General features: G+C 40.4%; 1 protein-coding gene across 2 annotated transcripts in view; it reads left to right on the forward strand.

Moving 5' to 3' along the window:
- The first annotated feature begins 308 nt into the window (after nucleotides 1-308).
- Nucleotides 309-18,737, forward strand: part of SH3TC2 (SH3 domain and tetratricopeptide repeats 2) — a 101,769-nt gene continuing 83,340 nt past the window's right edge. Inside the window, exons 1-2 of one of the 2 annotated variants that reach the window (XM_063447344.1) lie at nucleotides 309-397; nucleotides 10,711-10,836. In XM_063447344.1, coding sequence (XP_063303414.1) covers nucleotides 346-397; nucleotides 10,711-10,836 — 178 coding nt within the window. In that variant the 5' untranslated portion in view covers nucleotides 309-345. Of the gene's footprint in view, nucleotides 398-10,423; nucleotides 10,598-10,710; nucleotides 10,837-18,737 lie in introns of those variants that run through there. The other variant, XM_063447345.1, reaches the window with a different exon arrangement.

Here is an 18,737-nt window from a genome sequence, read left to right on the forward strand (position 1 = left end):
ATTTGCGACAGTGGATACTTTTGTCACGGGTGGGATTAAAACAATAGCATATCATCCTATATTCAGATGGGGGGGAATGCCAGGAATCCTTAATAAGCAGCGGGGGCAAAATTAAACTGCAAGAACATGGGCTATGTTTCCAAGAAACCCATAATGAATATAACAAGCACCCCTCCCTCTCCACATCCCTTCTGCCATTCCCCTCCTCCAGCCCACAGATGTGACTTGCTTGCTGTCAAAAGATGTATTGTGTTAAAGGACCAGGGACTGTGTCTCAGCAGAGACATGACACAGCCCTGTACAGATGGGAACTGGGTCTGCCCTATTTGACAGCTCCGTATACCAATGGGTTGTTGTATTGGAATCCCCTGGCTCAGGAAACTCTTCAGATGCCCAGGTTAGTTAAGCACATCCATAAAAAGAAAAAAACACTAAAAAAAAATCATCGGACTTCGGACTATATCTTTAACTCACTAATTGACACTTGATGTCTGTTTTTAATGTTTCTTGTTCATCTTTCGTTTCTCCTCTGCACTTTGCTGCACTGTGGTTTATATGATACCACGAGTATGAAACATTAAATAAATCAATAGCAACAACTGTATATAAGAGTGCGGATCACTTCACAGGTTACACAATACTTTTTCTTTGTTTTTAATTGGTTTAAGTGCTGCTTCTTGGAGAGCAACGGAGTCTTCTGTAAGTGCTGACCGGCCTAATTCCTTCATCTTAAGACATCATTCAGCAGGAAAGCAGAGATGTGCTTGCAATGCCAAGACAATTATATCGGGGCTAAAAGTACAGATGCTCTGCAACTTTCCCCCGAGATCTCTTAATATAGCCTTTTAAATTGCATTATAATGTAGAAAGCACTATCCCGTAAATAGGAATAGTGCTTTCCTGTGATGAGAAAACTCCTCCTTAACTAGCTTCCTTCTTTTAATTTGCACGTTTACCATTTTCCTGTTACAGCGGTAAAACCTCCAAACTGATGTTTATGCACTGAATGAGGGGAGGGGGAATCCAGTCTGGCTTTTGATACGAAAAAACAAATCTCTTGTCAATTATTCACAATTCCTGCTCTAATAAATGAACTCTCTTTGTGGATTATTCACCAAGCACTGACTGAATGGTAGAGAACTGATTTGGGCAAGCAGTTACTTTAGTCATGTTGGAAATTGTATCCAAATCTGCAAGTTTTTCCAAAAATGTGGAATTTACTTTAATTTAATTTAATAAACTCCAGAGTTTAGTTTAGAAAACGACACACTTATCTCGTGTACAACCGTAAGGAATGTTCGTGCCTTTTATAAACACGTAAATAAATAATGTAATCCTTTACCATTTGATCGTTTCCTGTTAGATGTTTGCATGTGTGATATTTTCATTGTTTTCAATATTTTCCCACTTTTGCAGTAGATCCCCATTCACTTAATAAATCAACTTTGTTTCCGTATACTGCTGCTACATAGGTATCAGTTTTCATTTTATCCTACAGGTCAACGCTACTAGTTTATCTCTTTATAAAGAAAGCTATAAGAATGCTTCCTCTGAGGATGAATGTAGTTTACAGGAACACTTCAATCACCATAACCACTACATACCCCTCCCCATTTGAAAAGTGCCCTGTGCATGTTTTGCTCTGAATGGGCTCAGTTTGGTGTGCACTTTTTTCCTATCCACTTTGCTGGCAGAACCGTCATTGTCATCTTCCCCTTCTAATTTGCTCACCTTCCTGTCCAGTATCCATACCTTGCATTGTTTGGAGTTATGTCTTTAATTAAATGGTGCAGAATATGCATTATAAATACTAGATGGCAGTAGATTTCCCTTAGTGTCCAGGAGGATGAAGAAGAAATACATTTCTAGAAATGTATGGTGGATTTTGCAACTCTGAGTTCAACCCTTATATAGGGACACTCTACACATTTAAAGCACTTTAAGAGCAGTGGCATAACTACCACGGTCACAGGGGTCGCAGCTGCGACCAGGACGCAACACCAGGGAACCCGCCTACAGCTCGACCCCTGCGATCGTGGGCCGCCATCCCTTCAGGGCCAATGCACTGCAGCACCGGCCTGTGCCACTGAGAGAGCCATTCCTGTCAGTCTGGGTACCGCTCGGCCACATTACACAGAGTGGGAAGGTACAGGAGGGTGAAAGAGAATGAATTAGACAAATTGGGGGTGTGAGAGATGGAATGAGACAGATTAGGAGGGTGAGAGAGATGGAATGATACATATTAGGAGGGTGAGAGAGGGAATTAGACAAATGGGAAGTGAGAGAGGGAATTAGACAAATTAAGGGGTTGGGGGGAAGAGGGAATGAGACACATCGTGGGGTTGGGGGAACGAGACACATGGAGAAGCTGGGGGGGAGGAGATGAGACACATGGAGGGGCTGGGGGGGATCAAACACATGGGGGGTCCGTCGATTTCTATTTTTATAGTTATGCCTCTAGTTAAGAGTATGTCCTTTTTTTTTCATTTTACAAAATTGTGCAGATTTCAATAGAAATTGACACCTTAATAAATTAACCCTGATGCACCCTTGTGGCTGTCAATCAGAAAAGGGGTCCTGTTAAAGGGACACTATAGGCACCCAGACCATTGACATAGTCTGGGTGCAGTGTCCGCAGGGCCAGATTAAGAGCCCAGTGGGCCTGGAGCTGACAATTATGATGGGCCTAATTACAGAATCTTATTGACCAAAAACACTGAAACAACCATACCTCCCAAGCATCATGTATCTGATGGAGATGGTGTTGGAGGGAAAGGATGCAGCTATACGAAAACACAAACTCTATGCTAATCTCTCTCTAATTTATGCTTTCATCTTTAAGTAAATCCATACCTCCTAACAGCAGTGTCCAGTGAAGCAGGGAGTCAATGGGCAGGGTAAAAGGGTGTGCCACTGATGCGAATCACGTGACCAGACCTGCCAAAAGGGGTGAACATGCCCAAAAAGGGGGCATGTTTGTCCAAAGAATTGGAAGGCCAGCCTGGCATGAATGTATGTCAGACTGCCTGTCAATCATGCAGGCTGACCAACTAAGGGCATACTATGCAGGCAGCACCCTGAACTTGACATAAATGCATCAAATGATGCTCCTACTCCACGCTTTCTAAGGACTGTCCCCTAGCACTCACATGTCCACTTGTCTCCTTATCGTCTTACCAGCAGGCATAAGTTCCTGGTATATAGTCTGGGGCAGAGTAAAGGTGTATGTAGTGAGTGTAGTGTATGTAGTGAGTGTAGAAGAAAGGGGACATGCCACAGTGTTAGAGAAACAAAAGTCTGCATTACCTAAACTAATTCTATTGTCAGCCAGTCCACACAAGTTTTGTTGCCATACATTCCTCTTTAGCTTCCAAACTTAAAGAGACACTATAGTCCCCAGAACAACTACAGCTTATTGTATTTGTTCTGGTAAGTAGAATCATTCCCTTAAGGCTTTTTGCAGTAAACACTGTCTTTTCAGAGAAAATAACTAAACTGGCCACTCCTTAGATGGCTGCTAAAGGTGCTTCCTGAGCAGTACTGCCTAGTGTGCAGCACTGCCATTCAGTGTCTCCACCCTCTGCATGCAGACACTGAACTTTCCTCATAGAGATGCATTGATTCAATTTATCTTTATGAGGAGATGCTGATTGGCAAGGGCTATGTTTGACTTGTGCTGGCTCTGCCCCTGATCTTCCTAGTTTACAGTCTTAGCCAATCCTATGGGTAAGCATTGTAATTTGCTCAGACCACCACTTCTGATTATGTCAGCAGACAGAGTCAGTTCAGAGGCAGAGCTAGCAGCTGCAGACTTGACTACAAGTGAGATTTTACTATATTTAGGGAGGCAAGAGAGGGCCAGGGGGGCTAGAAGGTGTTTTTTACATAATAGGGTCAGAAATACATGTTTGAATTCCTGACCGTATAGTGTTCCTTTAAGCAAGAGTATGTGAAGAGTAGTTAGGGTTGCCAACTTTCTTGGAAAAAAATACCAGCCTTTGTATAATTAGTTATGAGTGACATCACATGATGTAAATCACAAGGAGTGACATAAGATAAAAATCACCAACAAACTACTCACAGTTTGAGTCTGCTGTATAGATGAATTGCTCCCAGTGTCTCCCTGACTCCCAGTGTCTTAGTCTCGCAAGCCAGCCACTAGAGGCGCTTCCTTGTGTTTTACAAATTTCTACTTTGAGAAACGACGCTGGACGTCCTCACACTTTGCATGCAGGAGGAAGATCCAAATTCAGTGCCAAGAGATGTCAGCGCTGGAATAAGGTACGTTTTTAACCCCTTCCTGATGGAGGGGGCACTGCGAAGACAGAGACAGATGGACACTGTAGCATTAGGAATACAGTTTCTTTAACCTGCAATGTAAATACAGCCACTAAAGGTGCTTCCTGAAATTTCACAGTGACTCCTGATGCTCTGAATGAGGGTACCCAGCATCTTGAAAAACCCCATAGAAAATCATTGATTCAATACATTCCTATGGGGAAAGTCTAATACGCATGCAGCTTTTTGTTTTCATATTTGGGCAGTGGAGTGTCCATTTAAATTGATGATAGTGCCATTCACTGAACAATGAACGGTAGTGAAATGAGCAGGGAGCTTCAGATTTAATACACTAGTAACTGACCTGGAAACATAGCTGACTAGATGATTTGCTAATTTTTTTTTTAGTTCATTGGTCAGTTCTCAACAATTCACTTTTGGTTTATTCACTATACTCCAACAGGGTTATTTATTAAAGTAAAAATTGAAAGTTAATTCAACTTTAAAACCAGATTAGATTAAAAGGACACTGTAGGCACCCAGACCACTTCAACTCATTGAAGTGGTCTGGGTGCTGTGTCCCTTTTGCACCTAGTGCTGCAATGTAAAACACTGCAGTTCCAGAGAACTGCAATGTTTACATTGCAGCTCTAAGTCTTCCCTCAGTGGCTGTCTACCAGACAGCCACTAGAGGGCTTCCAGAATCGCAACGAACCTTTGGTCCGTTATCTGACACTGGACGTCCACACGCTGTGCATAAGGACCTCCAGTATCAGATTTTCCCCCATATGAAAGCATTGATTCAATGCTTTCCTATGGGGAGGTCTAATGCACGTGCTGCATTTGGGCCCCCGCTTGTCGCGGGATGGAGGAGGCGGATCTTCGACCCGGCGCTGGGATAAGGTACGTAAATAAAGGGGTTTTAACCCTTTATTAACCAGGGATGGGTGAGGCAGAGGGACAGTATTCCTTTAACGGAATGAACAGGTGACTTAGAGAGCTTTTCCAATTTGGCAATTGTGTTCTTACATTTGAAATCCTCTTAGAAATAATTTTCAATTCTCAGTTTAGTGAATAATCCTGCATATTACAGTGGATTGAAAACCATATTGCAAAAATATTGCATATTATAAAATTCTCCATCGCAGTTATAGTCACATTATTATTTTAACCTAAATTATGCAATTCTATTTTTAATTCATTGCAATTTGACATTTAGTGAGTAATAATACCATGATACACAGCAATGTTTGGTGTCTTCAACAAAACACAATTTTCTGTGACACAATTAAATTAAGAGATATTCTTATAAGGTAGAGATCTCCTGTATGTTTGGTGTAAAAAGAACCACAGATCTTTGAATTACTTGCACATAGATACCTTTAAAGCAACACTGTCATGCCAAACTTACCTTTCTCCTATTGTTTCCTCTTCTCTTCCTCTCTTAGGATCTGTTCTTCTTTTCTTCTTATCTGATCTAGTTTTCTTTAAAACTCAAAACAAAGTATATTGTCTTATATATTTTTCCTACGCTTGCCCAGCTTTGACCCAGGAAAGGAGCCAAGTCCGCTCCGTTTCCTGTGGTCAAAGCAATTTTCCCACAATTCTCACCTCTCCTCCTGCTGCTTTATTTGCCGTTCGAACGCCGGCAAAACTACCGAATGAGAACAGTCTGTCCATTCATGTTAGGACGCAATTCGTTACTTTTTGTTCGGTTCCGATCCGATTTGTGCTACGAGTAGATAGCTCCTTAATTCCCATGGTATTAGGGAGGTATCTTCAAACAGGCTGAAAGACCAAGATTGGTCTTTCAGACAAATGTATTAATACTCAGTAAAGATTACTTAGTATTAGTAATTAAGGGAGATTAAAATCTCCCTTCTGCCCCTATTGGCTATATCACGAGTAGAGGTATGTGTAATAACAGTGAGCAGTCAGCAGTCAGTAAAAAAAAGACCCCTTAACATTCTAATAAAGTGCCCCTTAGTGGGGCAACTATAAAAATAATCACTAGGGGGAGGGGACTGTGTGTTTTCCCCTCCAAGTTCCTCTGTGCCCCCCTCCCCCCAAGTTCCTCTGTGTGTGTCCCAAGTTCCTCTGTGTGTGTTCCCCCCCAAGTTCCTCTGTGTGTGTGTCCCCCAAGTTCCTCTGTTTGTGTCCCCCCCAAGTTCCTCTGTGTGTGTTCCCCCCCCCCAAAGTTCATCTTTGTGTGTCTTCCTCCCCAAGTCCCTCTGTGTTTGTCTTCCTCCCCAAGTCCCTCTGTGTGTGTCTCCCTCCCCAAGTACCTCTGAGTGCTCCCTCCAATCTCTGTGTGTGTGTTTCCCCAATCACTCTGTGTGTGTCTTCCCCAATTCTTTGTGTGTCTCTTACTTTCCTTAGCCCCTTTATATGCCTTTTGCTCAACTCAGCCCCTTTGTGTGTGTCCCACAGTCCATTTGTGGTCTCTTACCATCCTTTCCTCTCCTGGCGTGCCTTCTTACCTCCTTTTTGTAGCATGGCCGCACCGTCCGCGGTCGAGGGTCTTCTTTATTTTCTATCCGGTCTAACAGGAAGCTTCTTACTGCTCCCAGTGAGCAGCTTCCTGTTAGATCGGGTACAGGATAAAGAAGACCCTCTAATGTTGACAGCACAACCATGCTACATGAAGTGACTGGTAGTACGGGGGAGCGCTGTGCGTACTGTCACATGTGAAAGTTTTTTATTGTTTATTTGTGGATTTTTTTTTCTTTGACTAATTTAATAGTTTTACATTTTTCATTTACATTGTGTTCCCTGTGGGGTGGTAGTGTAGGATTAAAGCAAACAATAAAAAAACAAAAACTAAAAATAAACCCAATATCGAATTGTTTGCCCCTGAATACCACCTGTTTTCCTTTAATAAGTATGGCCTAAGTAAGGGATAGCCAACCTTTGGCACTCCAGAAAGATGAGGACAAGAACAATTAATGTAGAACCAGAGAAAAGAACATAAGAGGAGTGAATTGTGAGGGAATGGAGGAGGAACAAGGAAAGGCGTGGTATTAGTTGATCCATGACTCCCATCCCAAACCTTTCTAAAAGAGTTAATGGTGTCATAGAGCAGTGGCATGAGGCTTTAAATAGTGTAACTATTCCAAATGTAAACACTTGAGAGTAGGTAGGTAGGTGCTGAGTCTTTCCAGTTTCCTGCAGTACACCGACAAGCTCTTTACAAATTCAGTGGAACTGCTTCTAATATATTTATATATATATATATATATATATATATATATATAAATAAAAATCAAAGCAAGCTAAAAGTGGATCTGGGAGGAGTGTGAAATATAAAATGGTGCTGAGTAAAATGTGTACATACCTCTTTCAATAGATTAGGACATTCCAAACACAAATTATATTTTCCTAGAGCTGTGCACTGGGCTCTCCTGCCAAAGAGAGAATGATATATGTGTCCTGGTCTCAGGGGTCTAAATGCCACAGATTAAGCCTTTTGTATCCATTCTTGATTAGTTATTGATTAAAGAGTGCTGTCCTGGTTCAGGTTGCAAGATTGAGAGACCTAGATCTCACTCTCATGAAGGCATGTAAAGGAGCTACACTTGGGGTGATATGGGAGGAGTAGCAAAGCGTATACAAAATAAATTTTTAAGAATTGGAAGATGACATATCAAAGGGTATTAAGGAACTGATTGGGAATTGGTTCAAATGTGACCCCAAAAAACCTGGAGAATTTGAGCTCTGTTAAAGGAAGGTTGTAGGTGTCCATAGACTTCAGAGTGGAATGTGCATAGACTATTTTGTATCTAAAAGCGGTGCTTCTGAACCTCCCCACTTTGACGTGTGGATTGCAAAAAATAGAAGTTTTGAAGGGGGATTCAATATTCGTTATACACAGTTGGTGATTCGAAGTGGGATTCGTTATTCATTAGACACAGTATGGCATTCAAGGCCTGGTTTTGTACAGCCTTTACTCTGGGGCTTTAACCACAAAAATGTTTGGGTGCCATGGGAAATGACTTCCAAACATTTGGCAAAAATATCTAGAATGAACAAAATCATCAGTTATGTTTAGTTGGATATCGTTTGTATGCTGATGATGACTAGCCTTGATTTAGCATGTTTGTTTAGAAGTTACCTCCAGGCTATTGTTTTGTGAATAATCCCTTTAGGTGAGCATTCTTTAACTCTCACTTTTGTGAAGTCTGTGCACTTAGGTTTTGCAGACTTTGACAGTTGTGTTACTTCGAAGGCAAACCATTCACCGCTTGCTTTTGGAAAGCCAGGAGATATTGGGGAACCCCAGCTGATGGCAATTTTTGAGTGAAATAGGAATACTCTATTTCTACACGGCAAGTGATTCATAAGTTTTCCTCTTTAAAGTGAAGGCAAACCCCTCATTTTCCCAGACTCTGTGATGTCAATTGAGATTTGGATCCCTGCCCGGACTTACCCAAATTTTGAGTAAGATGTCTTATCGAAAAATCACTTCTCATGTTCATAATGCATTTCCTGTCACTGTTTAGTACATTATTTAACTCAGCTGGTACTATGTTCATGTCATAGAAACTTCTCAGATCAGCATCATAAAAAATGAGAGTCAAAAACGATGGCGTTTCTCTTAAAAGGTTTTTCAGAGTTATTTACTATTGTGTAATGTGTCAGGAATTCAAAGTTAATTTCGCATTTTACTCTAAAATAGCCAGGCTAGAAAAGTTCTCAAAGTCAGTTTGACAATTTTGACTTAAGATAATTCAGTTTAAACTAAAATTTAAAGTTCGCTTTGAATTCCAGGCAATCCTCACTTAAGTGACAAACACTGATTGGAGTACCAGGAAATAATGGAAGTGGAACTCTTTACCAAAATAGGTTGTTTTATAAAATTCTATAGCGATTAAAAAAAAAAAATCAAGATGTTTTTTCTTTAAAACCAGAATATTACAGGGTACAATAACTAATGTAGGCGGTAACAGCGCAAATTGATGAGAAATTTTTGAATCAAGAAGGATTTTTTTCCCCCCATGTTTAAGACACCATTGAAAATGACTTCAAACTGTTTTTTTCCCCTTTTGGATCAACTGAATTTGATGGACAGGAATGTTTTATTTATTAATTTATTTATCCAATCTAGATTACTATGTTCTAAAGTCCTTTTTTTTTTATTATTTTTTTTAAATTTTATTATATAATAAATATATAAATATATAAAAAATAAAATAAAAAAACAATATATATATTGTTTTTTTTATTTTATTTTTTTACATTTTTTTTTTTTTAAGGAAGATCTCTTAAAACATAACTCATTAAATAACCTGATCCTCTGTGCACGAACCTTGCTTCTCGGGCAAGAATATTTATACTGTAAGCATGGAACATTTGTTTTTTACAATGTATATTAATGGCCCAATCATTTACCCACAGTATCTTTCTTTTCTCATCCTCTGTCATGTTCTATAGACTATTTATCCTATATACTATCTTTTGTTTTACTTACCCAGTTAGTTGGATTTAACATTTGCAGTGCCATACAAATGCTTTCCTCACACCGCAGGCTCTAATTGATTTTAAATTGATCACAAAAAAGGATGTTTTGTTACTGATAGAGGAACCATCTGTCCACACTGTCTGGTACTAAAAGGGTTAAAGTGTTCCGTAAACACACACACACACAGACACACACACACACGAATCCTTTTTATGTATCTTTTTAGGGAAGTGAGCCTGGAGTTTTCAGAAATTCCGTGCTGCATTCATCGCCCAAAGTAGCAAAGTAACAGGAACTCGAGACACAATTCTTACAACAACACGATTCTCTGGTACATATTTTTTTTTTTATAGAAAACCATTTCCTCTACAATTGTTCTCCTGCATAAATATAGACACTAGCTGATTTTTTCATACAGGCTGTTGAGCAATAAAGATGCTTCAAGGCAGGAATAACTATAGAATTCAAATTGGGGTTATTTCACGCCCAGGGAGATTTTTGTATTGGCAACGTGTGTAGTCATTTGGTATTCTTTCCTTATTTTGTAAGTAACCTGACATGAATTTTTTATTTATTTTTTGGAGCCCTCCTTCTTTCTCTTCTACACGTTCTCCCAGTAAATAAGCATCACTTTTTTTTTTCTCTCTCTCTCTCTTTCTCTCCACGCAGATCTCCATGGATACTGCAAACACCCCCTTATATACTTGAAATAACAATTTTAAATAGATGAGTATTTGGACGTGACATAGCAATAAAAGCTGATAAGGGAATTGTCAGCAATGCATAAGGATAGGCTCCTTTGTCTCTGCTCCTTTTCTTAAATCCATTTGCTGGCGGATCTGATATTTTTCTTAACATGTGGTAATACATCTTTATAAACTAGATTTTATTGTTTATCTCAGTATGTGTTGGTTGTCACAGTTGTCATGTCAGATTATAGATTTCTTAATATTTTTTTTTTTTCCCTTCTCTAGTGTCTACTGTAGGTAAAGGGACAGCGGACAGGAGTGATTCGGGATTCTTGGCCAGCTGGTCTCATTGGCAAGGCTGCAATCCAAATCGCAAAGAAAGATGTCTGGAATTGGAGACAATGGCATCAGGCAAGTGAGCATGCCTCTGGGATATATAATGCTTTAATAGGCAATTGATAAATAGATTGCGCCACTCATTATCATGTTATAATGTGTTAGCAGGTGCATTGTTCTGCTTTCTGCTTTTTTTTATTTTTTTTTACATTTATTTTTTTATATTTGTATAGTCAGCTTTGTAAGGATGGAGTTATCTGTCTTACGACTCCTAAAGACTGTAAGACAACTCATGACATTTTATTTTTTTTATAGAAATTGTCTGACAAACAAAATTACCAAAAACTAGATTGTGGTTGGATGTAGATATTCACAAGAAAAATATATACTGCAAATGAATAAATCAATCAAATAGAGTATTTTACTTCCATGGCTCAATGATACTTAATCTGTAAGATCTCAGTGGGATATGACAGATTTGCATAGTGGGAGCATCTGTCCTGCTGCCTACATAGAAATTAATCACAAGTCTTGTTTGGGCCCGTACAACAATTACTCACAATGTCCTGTCAACTAGGTGGGCAAATTGTGGGGGCAGACTAATCGATCCAACGCATGAATCTTATTCCCAGCTGATTATGTGGGTCTGCAAGATTTTTGGTGTCGTTTAATGATGCATCCATTGTGTAATGTTTTTTGATGCTCTCAATGTTTTTTTTTTTTATTTGTATATTGATGTAGATTCCAACCCTAAAGTTCTTAGTCTTAATCCTTACTTCTAATTAAAAATGCTATCCTTATCCCTTATTTAAAAAGTCCATCTCCAACCTAAATACTGTCTAGAACATTGATGCCGTCCCTGACCCATAACTGTGACCCTCTATGATATATATATACGGTAATCTTATATATTATCTTTAGCTCAAAATGCTGTGCAGAGCCCTATATTTTACCTTTAGATGATACAACCAATGCTACATGCTGATCATTAACACTTCCTTTACATACTACCCCTAACATCACCCTACAAAAGGTCTTTAATAGCTCACGCCCCCAGTTTTATGACCCATCTCTTTTCTTGGTTTGAACTTCAATGTGAGGTTGCATTTGATCCAGTAGACAATTGTTTAAATCTAGTGTACTTTTCAGTAGTTGAATAGTGATCGTAACATTGCAGTATGTTTCTGAATAGCCATCCCTTCTGAGCATTTTGATCCTTGGAAGTTTTTTTTTTTTTTTTGGAAGGCTCTGTCCTATTAGCTGTGCCAAAATTGCCTTTAATCTGTTTTTTTGGCTCACTTATAAATTGTGTCTTGTTCTGGAGATGGTTTTGGTTTAGGTCATTCTAGAGTCCCTACATTTTCAAAATGCTGTTGAATTATGCACTGTAGCAGAGTTTGACTCTCAGGTGCTGCCCAATATTTGAAATTCGTATTCTTCCCGTGTGAAAGCATATGAATCACACATACTGCCAGGAATTACTTTCAAGCCCTGCCCAATTTAATGAAAATATCATGTGTCCTCAGAAATTTTTTATTTTTAAATCCTAGCCTTTCTGGAACTTGGCATCTCCCTTAGAGGTTTGTGACTTTTGAATTGTCAGAGAGGTCAGATTATGTATTGCAGTCTACAAGGTCATTGGCTATCCTGTAGTTACCGGTAACTATTTTATTGTCAATAAAATGGATTGTACACGGCTATTCAATAAAATTTTACATATCTGGAATTCAATGTGCATTTCAAATTTTAGGACAAAATAACAGAATCGGAAAAATTCTCCAGGTCATCTATGTTTCCAGTTTGACTATTGTGGTCCAAAATGTTTAATTTTCTTTAAATTCCTAACAATTCACACTTTAGCCAGTAAAAATGATAGAAAGAGTTTATCCTCCGCAGGAAAGCTTAATTTAAAGTAGGCTTCCCCAAAATCCGGCCCTCCAGATGTTGTTGAACTACAACTCCCATGATTCTAAGAATGAAATAGGCTGAGAATCATGTGAGTTGTAGTTCTATAACATTGGGGATCTACCTTTTAGGGCACCCCTTCCATAACCCCTATAGCCAAGGTGAGTTGGATAATTTTTCAAAGTTTGCTGTTTCACTGTGCACAATGAATCCGTGTTTCTTAATATCGTGACCATTGCCTACCCTTCAATAATTACTAAAATAGAAGCTGTCAAAAAATTTCAAATCCTAGTCCAAAATAAAAATAAAATAAAACAATCTGGATGATGATAGAGAACGTTTCCAGTTTATATATCTTGGCTTATAGGGATCCTATAGGCACCTGTCTTTCAGACAGCCACTAGAGGGACTTCCTGGTTATTAGGCAACTTTTGGTCGCTTCACTGATGCTGGACGTCCTCACACTATGCATGAGGACATCCACCGTCACCCGAATCCACATAGGAACGCATTGGGTCCAAGCAGAGGTGGACCCGAGCCAGCACCGAGAGACAGAAGGTAAGTGACAGAAGGTGTTTTTTACCCCTTTTGCGCCACGATGAGGGAGGTAAACACTATAGGGAGCTAAAGTGCCAGGAAAACAACTTTTTGTTTTATTGGCACTATAGTTTCCCTTTAACTTTTTAAATTAATTGGTCAGTTTTCCAGTGTGGCACACTGGAGATTAAATAAACATGATATCTGAGACCCTTTTTGACACCAAAAACTAGTGGCTTTCAGTTTAGTGGGTATCACAAACTTTTTACAATAAAACTAACTATAACCTGTTTTTAAATGAAATCAACTTTTTTGGATTCTTAAATTTTTTTTTTTTTTTTTTTTTTTAATTCTTTATTTGTGATGTGCAGGAGATGACAGTTATGCTTGCAATGCCACAATAGCAGTTATAAGCACTTCAAAAACACAGTTACGGTATATGGCATATGTAGATCAATTGCACATTTTTAAAATATAATAAACAAAAGTAACAAAGGCTTCATAGTCAGGTCTGGTGCTCGTGGCTAAACAAGATATAACAGCATAGTCTAAAGTGTGATAGTGCTTATGCTTATACTGATTAGCCAGTTGATAGAAACACTGGAGAGTACAAAACCACGCTACACAGGCTGACCTCTAATCATGGAAATAAAGTATAGAGTTATCATACATTATAAACTAAAAGGCTGGGACACTGCCTGCAAAAAGAGCATGTTATGCTAACTCAATGTGTTAGGCACTATCACTGCACAGAGTAGGCTAGTGCCACTTGCTACCGAACTGAATATATGATTGCAAATGAGCCTGCTGAACAATGTGAAACGGTCCACCCAGTATATAGGCAAACACAGTATTTGGCCACAGTGAAGCATCAAGAGTGGGTTATCGCCAATAAAAGTAAGTGTCATATGGGCATGCATTTGGCCTGGATAATACAGTAGAAACTAAAAAAGAAGAAAACAATAAAACACAACAGTTGTAACTGCCCTATCTGGTATTCATTATATGCTTGGGGAAATGTTACATTGATTAATCAGCCAATGCCACAGACCGGCTTGATCCAACCCCTGGGTCTAGGTTTAATCTCCAAGTCCCATAGATCAGCTCCCCGCCGGCCCCAGACTCTTTCACAGTCCAGCACAATCCTCTCACAGGTCCACGGGTCACGGAGTTCCCAAGAGTAATATAGCTGAAGGGTGCCCGGTCTGCTGCTCCCCGCTGGGTGTTGTTCACTGGGCGAGTTCGTTTAAAGTGTTCTTGCGGCGTGCGAGGGGTTTGGGTGATTGCTCAACTGCTTCCTCACGTGTCGGTAGGCCCCGCGGCGCGTTAGTGGTTGTGGGCAGCCGATGCATCTGTGCGTCGTCTTGTTTCCTTGCCCTGAGGAGGGAGGAGGCCCCTGAGACTCCAATCATAGGGGAGGTGAGTGGCTTGCTTGGGTCCGAGGGTGTATGCAGGTGGTAGGTGCTTATGGTCCGCTCATGGTTTTGGCGCCATCGCACACGGCCTCCGCCATCTTGGCTGTAGTGCTCGGGTTGCGGGTCTTGGCGGCGCTGCCTCACATGCTTTATGGTGGTCGGGTTCCACGGGTGGGGACCGGGATAACCCCCCCGGTCCAAAGGGGGGGGTGCGGGGCCAGTTCCCCGCAGGTCTGACTCATGGCTGAGCGCTGATCGGCAGGCAACGGGGCAGCGGCCGTCCACCCCGCTCACCGCCAGAGTAGGCCTTGATAGTGCCAACGAGGAATCCTTCTCCAGGGGACTGAAGCCCGTTTGGCCAGCCTCTCCCTGGATCCAGGGCTCTCAGCCCGCTGGGGACCACCGTCGCTGGACGGTTTTCTGCTTGAAATTGTAGCTTCATAGCTTGTTTGGGCATAGCTTGCAGGAGCTGGTGTCGAGTGCGACCGTCCAGCTCGGCGGTCCGGCCCCGCCCCCTGGATTCTTAAATTTTAAAATGAAGTTAATACTTAAAAATACTCTGAAGTAAATGAAGAAAATCTTGCTTTTACTTATAATAAATATAATGCCAGGGCTAACACATATTGTAAAAAAAAAAAAAAAAAAGGAAAGATTCCTTCGCTCACTAATTCCTTGGCATAAAAATCTTGGCTGAGGGCACAGCATCTATGCTGACAATTTACCAATTGCTGATACTCTGTCATTGAAGCCAACTTGTTGGTGTGATGATGGATAGGCAGGATGTGTGGGAAGGTGTTTCTATGCAGGACCAGTGATGTAGGCGGTTGAAACAACTTAGTTAAGTGGGTGTAATATTGGTGTAACCCTATGGACCCAGCAGTTTAATAAATAATGTATCAATATGATAAATGAATAAACATTGCATAAAAAGTTACCTCTTAATGATACACTTCAAACTGATAAATCCATTAAAGGCCTTGTACCTTATTATTGATAGGGTTTTGTTTTTGTTTTTTTAGAGAGCATGTAGAATTTGTTGTTTTAGCCTGACATTGGGCAAGTGTTGTGGCTCAGGCGTTGGAGCACTGATTATGAAGGCACTGTATTACAAGAATGTGCTTGTTTTGTATCAGTCTTAACTCACTGACATTTCTCCACAGCCTACTGATTATACAGCTGGACTTTGTGTAAAATAACAGAAGTCTGAAAAAAGGGAGTGCTGTGTTGACCTTTCCACTCCCTATTTCATGTATTCTAAAATGTGGAAACCCATCTTTCTGTAGAGGTGAAGCCAGGCCGTTCTGATTTGCACATGGCACTTTTAAGACAGCCCAAATTGTATTATCTTAGATTGAGACACCTAGGCAAGGGAACTAGGAAGATGTATTATGCTGGTATTATTTAAACTAACCAGACCTTTTCTTATAAGTATTAGTTTAAATGTGCAATGTGTTGTGATACATATTTAATTTATACCTTTAATTTTCAAGTGGCTGGTTTGTGTTTATGTCTTACTATGTGAAAATTGCCCTGGGCACCCCCCCCCCCAAACATCTACACCCTCCCCCCCCCCCTACATCTACCCTCCCACTCCCATGTGTTCACCCCCCTCACATGCAGACAAACAGGTACACATGCAGACACACACATAGACACACACACATACTGGCACACATACATACAAACAAACAAACAAACACACACACACATAAATACAGACACATACATACAAACACACACACAGACACATACATACAGACACATAGACAGACATACACATACAGACACACAGACACACATACACAAACACACACATATACATACAAACACCCAGATATACAGACACATACAAACAGACACACATACAAAATGGTTTAGAAACCCTCCTGTTTCCTAGCTTTTAGGTGCAGGAGGGTGATTTTCCCTGGGGACCAGTGGCTCAACCTCCTCTCCTTCCTCCTCTCGCACGGCTCCCGGTGTTAGCTGGGAGAATGTGTGGCAGTTACTTCCTCCTAGCTCTGATGTAATCTCAGGGGGCCCAGTCACGCAGTTAGAGGGCCGCAGCACTCACCGGGCCCCCTGGAAATTCATTGCCACTGGGTGGCTCATGCTGTTAGGGCCACCCAATGGCAATGAATTTCCAGGGACCCCCTTCAATGCGGCCCCGGCGGTTGAAGCCGGCAGGCACCATGGTCGCAGGGTCCGCAGAGTGACGGGCCTGGTCGCAGTTGCAACCCCTAAGACCCCAGTAGTTCCGCCACTGTGTGTGATTAATTAACCAAATTAAAGTGGCACAGGCACCATCAGGGGTCTTTGCATATTTTGTAGAGATCCCTGAAAGTGACATGCTGTTTTCTGTTGCTGTAGCCAGGGGTAGACGCTGGAGGTGTATATACGCTTGCCTGGAACCCTTCCTCGTAGGCACTGCCATCTTTATTGAAGTGAAAGATCTTCAAATCCTGATACTTCATCTGCTAGGATGAAGTGGGATTTTCCATAGACTCTTATGATATGTTTCCCACATCTGTTGCTAGTGACAGCTTTGGGAATTCGCAAAAACTTGATAACGGGCACTCTGCCTTTTGTTAAGAATTGCCAGCTTAGGTTCTGACAACATAGAGCCTAGATTCTGACCATGAAATGCAGTAGAATTTTATCTTTTTATCTTTATGAAACATTTAAAACTTACAGGGTGGTGTCAGAGACACTTTGAACAGTTTAGGCACCTTTTAGCACCATGACAACTTCAGCTTAATTAAGTTGTTATGGTGCCAGGAGTCCCTTGGCAACTTTTACCTCAAGGGATTAAACCATTATTGAACAATTTAACCCCAAACCTGTTCCAACGCCCCCAGGTGGCATCCGACTAATGAAATTTAAGTTTCAGGAAGTGCAGAGTGCCGCCGGGCAGTGATGACATTGATTGGCTGAGGGCAGTCAGCTGAGGTAAGATTGCATCCTGGGTCCTCCTGGTACTATAACAACATAATTTAGATAAAGTTGTTATGGTGCCTAGAATATTCCTTTCAGTTTGTGCGTGGCACACATTTAACACTTTAAATGGCAGAGTTGACACAAACGTCAAATTCTAAGAACGGAAACCTAGTATTCAAATGGTTAATGGACAATTTGGCTTGGTATGCATTTTTAGCCCATACTCTAAAGTTCTAGGACATTTTGTCAAGGCCTTATTTATGTTTTCATTTCACCTTTGTTGTCTGCTTCGTGATTAATCTTTCTGTGTTTGTAAACCGCTACATAAATGTGATTTTGGAACTTAATCCATCTGCAGTTGGTGACTCAGTGATCCATGCAAAATAGATTGTAACTTTTCTTATGACGTTTGCATTTGTGGAATGCAGTGACTCATCCCGTTCATGATAGTTCTAGTATAGTAGTGGATTACAATACCTGGTTTTAAATAATCAGATTAATGTAGAACTGCTTGCTTGATAATGGAATATGACACTTTATAAGAACTGTGGAATACCTCTTTATGTGTATGTATGTATATACACTGTAAATTTATTAAAGGGACAGTCCTGGCACCAACACTACTTTTATGCATGTTATTGGTCTTGACCTAATTAATATGCTGTATTTATTCACAAATCTTTGTATTTTTCAGGAAAAAATGCTTTGTAGAATGCCACACCACAAAACTTTCACAATACTTTCAAATTCACACCCGTGGGAAAAAAAACCTCCCCTTCTCATTATAAGTACACAGTTCATCTTGACCCAAGGATAAATCTGACTGACATTTTGAGGTCAAGAAATCTTTTTCCTAGTTTGTTGCAAAACCGGAAGTGCTTCACACTGGGTTTATTGCCTTCTTTTGGATCAACAGCAAAAACAAATGTGAGAAAGGTCAAACTTGATAGGCACATATCTCTTTTCAGCTTCTGTAACTATGTTAATATATGAGTGAGTGAGTTGGAAGCCATGGAGTCTGCATTAGAAAAATAGACTACTCAGGCAGTCACATAGTATGGATATCACTACCTGTCTGTCTATTATTCGTCTGCCTGTCTGCAGTGTGTGTGGATTAAATTCAACAGTTTCATTGTGTATTACAAGTGAACAGAGGAGTTCAGCCACGTGAAACAAACAAACATT

This window comes from Pelobates fuscus, chromosome 3 (genome assembly GCF_036172605.1).
Source record: "Pelobates fuscus isolate aPelFus1 chromosome 3, aPelFus1.pri, whole genome shotgun sequence".
Taxonomy (NCBI): domain Eukaryota; kingdom Metazoa; phylum Chordata; class Amphibia; order Anura; family Pelobatidae; genus Pelobates; species Pelobates fuscus.